The following is a 7007-nucleotide window of genomic DNA, read 5'->3' on the forward strand; positions in this document are numbered from 1 at the left end:
AACTATGTTATTAAAGGTTATAGTAGTACACAAATGCCCTCACACACAGTGGGGCTCCTTTTGTTTATACTACAATAATTATTTTGAGAAAACATGGTTTTATGTAATTTTTATGAATATTTCTGTCATAAAATGTGTAATAACTATGTTATTAAAGGTTGGAATAGCACTAAAATCCCCTCACACACAATGGAGATCTTTTTGTTTATACTACAACAATTATTTGGTGAAAATATGTTTTAGTGTAATTTCTACGAATATTTCTGTACATAAAATTTCAAAAAGTACACTATTAAAGGTTGTAATATCCCTTTAATTACCTCACAGTGCTCATAAGCTATTCACATGGGCTCCTAATTGCCTTTGATCATTGCTTTTTCAATCAATCAGAAGATTACATTGAAACATATTTTCCCCAAATAATTGTTGTAGTATAAGCAAAAGGAGCTCAGTTATATGTGATGGGATTTTGGTCCTACTATAACATTTAATAACATAGTTATTACATATTTTATGACAAATATTCATAAAAAATTACATAATACCATATTTTCCCCAAATAATTGTTGTAGTATAAACAAAAAGATCTCCATTGTGTGTGAGAGGATTTTTGTACTACTATAACCTTTAATAACATAGTTATTACATATTTTATGTCTATAAAATTCATTTAACTTACACAAAACAAGATTTTCCAAATATAATTGTTGTAGTATAAACAAAAGGTGCTAATTTAGGTGTGTGGGGATTTTGGTGCTATTACAACCTTTAATAACATAGTTATTACATATTTAATGTCTATAAAATTCATAGAAATGACATGAAACCATATTTTTGCCCAAATAATTGTTGTAGTATAAACAAAATGAGCTAATTTATGTGTGAAAGGATTTTGGTACTATTCCAACTTTTAACAGCAAAGTTATTACATATTTTATGGCAGAAATATTCATATAAATGACATAAAACTATATTTTCCCAAAATGATTGTTGTAGTATAAACAAAAGGAGCTCAATTATATGTGAGGGGATTTTTGTACTATTACAACCTTTAATAACATAGTTATTACATATTTTATGTCTATAAAATTAATTAAAATGACATAAAACAATATTTTACCAAAATAATTGTTGTAGTATAAACAAAAGGAGTTCAATTATATGTGAGGGGTTTTTTGTACTATTACAACCTTTAATAACATAGTTATTACATATTTTATGTCTATAAAATTCATAAGAATTACATTAAAACATAATTTCCCCCAATAATTGTTGTAGTATAAACAGAAGGAGCTCAATTATATGTGAGGGGATTTTGGTGCTATTCTAACTTTCAATAGCAAAGTTATTACACATTTTATGACAGAAATAGTCATAAAAATTACATAAACCATATTTCCCCCAAATAATTATGGTAGGATAACCTGCCTCGATGGATTGTTATGTGGATTGATTTATTTTACCCTACACTATTCCTTGGCAACACTATTGATTTTTTCTGTAGCGTCTCTCTTCAGTATTGCACTTTGTAGACGGTCCCTGCTCGACCGAGCCAGAGCCGGCAGCGCATTGGAGTCAATTGAAGTCGCGTACGAAGGGCGGCTTGTAATGTTTAAAATGGAGCTGGAGCTTGCAGTCTACATAACTGGCTTCAGACATCAATGTTTGTTTTTCTGAAAGCAATGTTCCGGTAATTACTTATTGACACGGGAACCGCGAATCTGTGAATATCTTTTGTAACTTCACCTAACTCGCGAGATCATGAATAAATATCTCAGGAAAACAAACTCCGAAAACGGCTTGTTAAAAAACAAACAAACAAACAAAACAAAAACAAAAAAAACACGTCCTCTTAGGGCTTCCGTAGCACGTTACAGTGTCACGGAAATGTTTTATTGACATATATTTTGATCGACGCCATTTTTGTTCGGCTCATCTTCACCCTCAGCAGAGATGTTGACAAAGTTTGGGAAAAAAGCGACAACTCTTTTCCATTTCTGTTCAGGGCAAAGCTCCGGTAAGTTAAGTTTCACTGGCAATGTTAATGCAATATTGACATTAGAGCTTCAGGAAGCTGTGGGTAGTGGTAAAGCATAGCAGGTTTGTAATAATGGCTTAGGGCACAGGTGTCTGGTGACATCGATTAAAAAAAATACAAATAACTCGTTCCCAGTTATTAATGCGTGGGAACGACATAATTATCACACAGTGTTTCATCGCAAGAGATGGCAGGATATCGGTGTGGTTCATTGCAAGGTTCAAATCAAATGAAATCAAATCCAAATGCTCCATGTTTGATGCAAGTCCGCCCGTTTTCCTGAATGGACAGCTGGTGTGAGCGCACTATGAAATGTGCTCCACAACTCATGTTAGTAATGCGAGGCCACAGCTAAACTATGTCGCTAGAAAACAAAGAATAACACTTATTTTTTTTTCATCCAGGCCGCTCAGTGCTGCTGAAGTCGAGGATCATGTCTTTAACTTCAGTGAGCTGTCCCACAGTCCCACTTTCCAATGGTCTGCGCATTCCAATACTGGGATTAGGTGTGTTTTACTTCTGGACATGTGATAGGATCACATCATGTTCATAGAAGCATTACACAACCTTCAGATAATCTGTGAAGAAACATAAGTAGTGTTTCATATTGTACTGCATAAATCAAAGGTCATTTAAAGGCCATACATTTTTCAAAAAGTTAATAATCAAGGATGTAAACATGCAAAACTGATCTTCATCTATAGTTCATGAAAAATAATGATGCTTACAGTTCATTTAAAACTCATTCACACACGTGTATTTTTTCTTTAAAGATCTTTTTATATTTGCTTTCTTAACAATGATCCTAATGTGATATAAATGTAGGAACTGTATTCGAACAGTTAAAATGGATTGAACTGAATTTCTATTCTTTCTGGATGTAGTATTTTATTTTATTTTTTAATATTGTTATATTTCCTGTCTGTGTCAGGCACATCACACCGCGGTGGATACTGTCATGATGCTGTTGTGTATGCGCTCACTGACTGCGGCCTGCGACACATCGACACAGCAAAGTACTACGGCTGTGAGGAGGAGCTGGGAAAGGCTATCAAAGAAAGTGGAGTGCCGCGGAGTGATCTGTGGATCACCAATAAACTGTGGTCCGCAGACTATGGATACGAATCTGCAAAAAAGACCTGCCTTGACTCCTGCTCGAACATGGGGCTTGAATATTTTGGTAACGTCGTGTTAAACATGAACCCAACAGAGTCTAAAGTTTTCTGTGTTGGCATTTTTTAACCTGTGATGATAGATGCACCAATAGTAGTTTTGCCAATAATCGGTGTTTTTCACTTATTTTTTCTTATTGTGGAATTCTTTACTCTCCAAACTTGGTTCTTCTTGTCTTTTGCACTTCATTAAATCGTCACCTGCCTCCTTTTTCAGATCTGTACCTGCTGCACTGGCCAGACGCGATGAGACCTGGTTGTTCCAACAGGGAGATAAGAGCTGAGACCTGGAGAGCTCTGGAGGAACTTTACAAGGACGGTCAGGGTCGTCTTCATTAGAACCTACTCGTTTCTTGTAGCAGGGATCTCCAACTCCGGTCGTCGTGAGCTACTGTCCTGCAGGTTGTAGACGTCTCCGTACTGCAACACACCCGACTCAGATCAATGGAGACTTGTGTAGAGCTTGACAACGAGCTGCTGGAGATCCATTAATTTGAGTCAGATGTGTTGCAGTACAGAAACGTCTAAGACTCATGGGTGTCCAGTCCTGGTCCTCGAGGGCCGCAATCCTGCATGTTTTAGATGTTTCCCTTCCAACACACCTGATTCAAATGATCAGGATCGTTATCAGGCTTCTGCAGAGCTTGATGATGAGCTGATCGTTTGAATCAGGTGTGTTGGAAGAGGGAAACATCTAAAACATGCAGGACTGCGGCCCTCGAGGACCGGAGTTCGACACCCCTCGTCTAAGTAAAACAAATATAGCCTCGAAGTTGACAACAGGTTGCCAGACCAGCCGTTGATGATAGTACACACAACAAGTTTTTTACCCCTAGAGTTGGTTCAATAACTGCATTAAAGATCAGATCTAATGTTGTAGCTGGACAAGTAACATTTAGACATCACTACAGTCATGTTATAACTGACTTTGTGTCAACAGTAAATAAAGCAATATAAGACTATAGAGTATTTTATAGAGCATAACTATCTGTTTGTCTTTATAGGGGTGTGCCGCGCTATTGGGGTGAGCAACTTCGTGGTCCACCACCTGGAGCAGCTGAAGGAAGACTGTAGCGTGGTGCCACATGTTAACCAGGTCACGTTTTGTTTTTTGTTTTTTTCTGAAATGCTTCAGTATAATTGAATGTGTTTATTTTGCTGGAAACCACATAAACAAGTTTAGACCAGGTTTGGAGGAGGAAAGGATCAGTTTAGAGATGATATGACAAACGTAGAAGAGGAGGTAATGCACATGGTCCAAATAGTTACGTAGCGATGGCAGTGAGGGGGAATTACCCCCTTCATGAGTGTCTGTCCTTGTAGCTACACTGGCAGTACTTATATTTTTCAGATTTAAAATGATAAAGCCCGCCACTGACTGTAGGTTTAGTCACCCTTATGGTTGATCATCTCATCATACTAATAATACAACTAAAAAAAGGGGGAGGGTTGTGTGTATTTTAAGAACAAGAGATGGTCTTGTATTTTTTTTTATTCATCCCAGATTTAAATTCTATGTCATTCTTCATTGGTGTGATTTGCTGCATTGCGAGATTATTCCCATCATCCATCCATTTTCTGCTGCTTTTCTGGGTCTGGGGGGGTCAGCAGCATCAAGCAGAGCTGCAGTCTGTTCGAGCCCCTATGTCCACGCTAATAAATTCTGGCGTGCCATTTTTACCATTATAAAGTAATGACTCAATAGCAGAGTGAGATGATTTATATCTTTAACATCTCTCTTTACTGTCATGCTGATTTTCGCCCATCAGATGGAGTACCATCCTTTCCAGCAGCCCAAAGACCTGATGGATTACTGCCGTCAGGAGGGGATTGTGTTCACAGGGTTCAGTCCTCTGGCAAGGGGTGAACTCCTAAGCAACCCCGTTGTTTGCCAGATAGCGGAAAAGCATCAACGTACCCCCTCTCAGATCTGCATTCGCTGGAGTATTCAGGTTGTCGCTCACATATTTGCTGCCCAGGTTTGAGAGTGAAGTTTCTGTGTTTTCCCTAATAAACCTGCAAATTTCATGTTTTCTAAATTTGTCTCAGACCGGAATTGTTACGATACCGAAATCCACCAAAAAGAGCAGGGTGCAAGAAAACTGGGAGGTGAGTTAAACCGTCCATTACTTTGTCTTTTCAACCTTTTAGCTTTTAAGCACTCAAAATTGCAGACCTGTAAGAAAGATGATGATGTGATAGACCAAGCATAATGACACAGAATGCATTCATTGTTCATTGATAAACAAATAATATGATTGCTCTGGCCCCCAAATATCTTTCAGGCAGTGAAGCAGAATGTTGTGTATTGAACTGAAACAGCAAGAAGACCTTAAAAGGATAACTGATGGAACTGATTCACTTTCAGTAGCCTTTTTAAACCTGTTGGGTCAAAACTGTTCTTCGGAGGCTATGGTTCAGTCCAAACCTCGGTGCCTTGTTTGGCAAAAATCACCTGGATGTCACTATAGGTCACTGTATATGGTGACAACAATGATTAAACTCATTTCCTCCTATTCAAATGTCCTTCTAAAGGCAACACCATTGTGTCAGTTTTAATGGAAGATCCTTTGCAGATTATCAACATTGAGTTTTCTGTGTTACTCATTACAAGTGAAAGTCGTCATTAGTTCACCTGCTGTTTCTTCCTCCTTGTCCTCTGCCGTCTCACATCTACAGGTGTTGAAGTTTCAGCTGGAGGAGGCGGACATGGCCGCTTTGACGAGTTTGCATGATGGAAGACGTGTTTCTTGGGATCCAGCAACTGTGGAGTAACAAAACGTAGAAAAGCGTGAGGTGTGTTTAGCCAAGAACCAGGTTGGTTCATAATGGCACTTCCTGAAATGCATTTTGAAGATTTTAATTGCTTCATTTTGTTTATTATCTTTGTGTGGAACAGTTTTACGAGGAGACTCCATGATGTAAAGTTCATACATCTCCAGCTGCCTCTTCTGAAAAGGGTAAACCCATCGGCACGTGTACACAAACTGCACACACACAGAAGGATGGAAGAAGTTCAGAGTGGGTGTCTTGGTGGGATTTTTCACTAGATGTCTGTCTTGCATGGTCACTCAAGTTTTTGAGGATTTAACTGTACTTCAAGGGATATTCAGTGACTTGGAAATGTTCTCGTGTCCATTCCCTGACTAATGTTTTGACTGTTCTTTTGTCTTCATGGCGTTGGCAGGACTACGGATGCACCAGTGGCTGGACCTTTCAGATCCACGTCTTCATGCTGCGTTCATTCAATAACTGTGTGACTTCCTGCACCAATAGGCTGCACCTGTGTAGAATTAGGCGAATCACTCTAAAGGAGATGAATATTTATGCAATGCCTTATTAGATACTTCACAGTTCTAATAAAATGACATGACTTTGTAAAAATCTGTCCTCACTTTGACACAGTTTGTTTTGTTGGAAATAAATGCAAAAAAAAAAAAAAAAAAAAGCCTGAATAATTAATAATTTATAGGAACTGTAAAGCAAGGCAGACTGGATATTGCAATCATAGGTCAGTAGATGATATTGTAAAAAAATCTAAATAAATATTAGCCTTTGCAGAAACACAGCTGTCGTGTAAGTTTGTGTGGTCGAATTGTCAGGATGCATCTTTCAACGTTCAGGCACGAGACAGCGCTAAAGATAAGGACTTTACTTGATTAACATTTTGCATGTAGAACTCTCAACATGTCCTCCAGAGATTCCTGTGTCTTGACCACCCCCCCACCCAGTGTCACCACATGCAATAACTTAATGTTTTCCATAGATAGAAGCACCTTAATAGCTAATTGGTTACA

General features: G+C 38.1%; 1 protein-coding gene across 5 annotated transcripts; it reads left to right on the forward strand.

Annotated features, from left to right (window-relative positions):
• The first annotated feature begins 1895 nt into the window (after positions 1-1895).
• On the forward strand, positions 1896-6774 carry LOC103365156 (prostaglandin F synthase). Of its 5 annotated transcripts, none has more exons than XR_520592.1 (10): positions 1896-2017; positions 2443-2544; positions 2970-3218; positions 3428-3529; positions 4215-4306; positions 4980-5162; positions 5260-5319; positions 5890-6027; positions 6110-6170; positions 6398-6774. XR_520592.1 is itself a non-coding variant. In XM_008292516.1 (9 exons), the coding sequence occupies exons 1-8, from the start codon at positions 1954-1956 to the stop codon at positions 5983-5985; spliced, it is 948 nt and encodes a 315-aa protein (XP_008290738.1). In that variant the 5' UTR covers positions 1896-1953; the 3' UTR covers positions 5986-6027; positions 6110-6774. The 5 variants fall into 5 exon arrangements, 2 of the variants coding, with proteins under 2 accessions (XP_008290738.1, XP_008290736.1); XR_520591.1 differs by having other exon boundaries at positions 1897-2017; positions 5890-6006; positions 6110-6231; XR_520590.1 differs by having other exon boundaries at positions 1897-2017; positions 5890-6006.
• Positions 6775-7007: the final 233 nt, after the last annotated feature.

Source organism: Stegastes partitus, unplaced genomic scaffold, assembly GCF_000690725.1.
Source record: "Stegastes partitus isolate 25-593 unplaced genomic scaffold, Stegastes_partitus-1.0.2 Scaffold815, whole genome shotgun sequence".
Classification (NCBI taxonomy): domain Eukaryota; kingdom Metazoa; phylum Chordata; class Actinopteri; family Pomacentridae; genus Stegastes; species Stegastes partitus.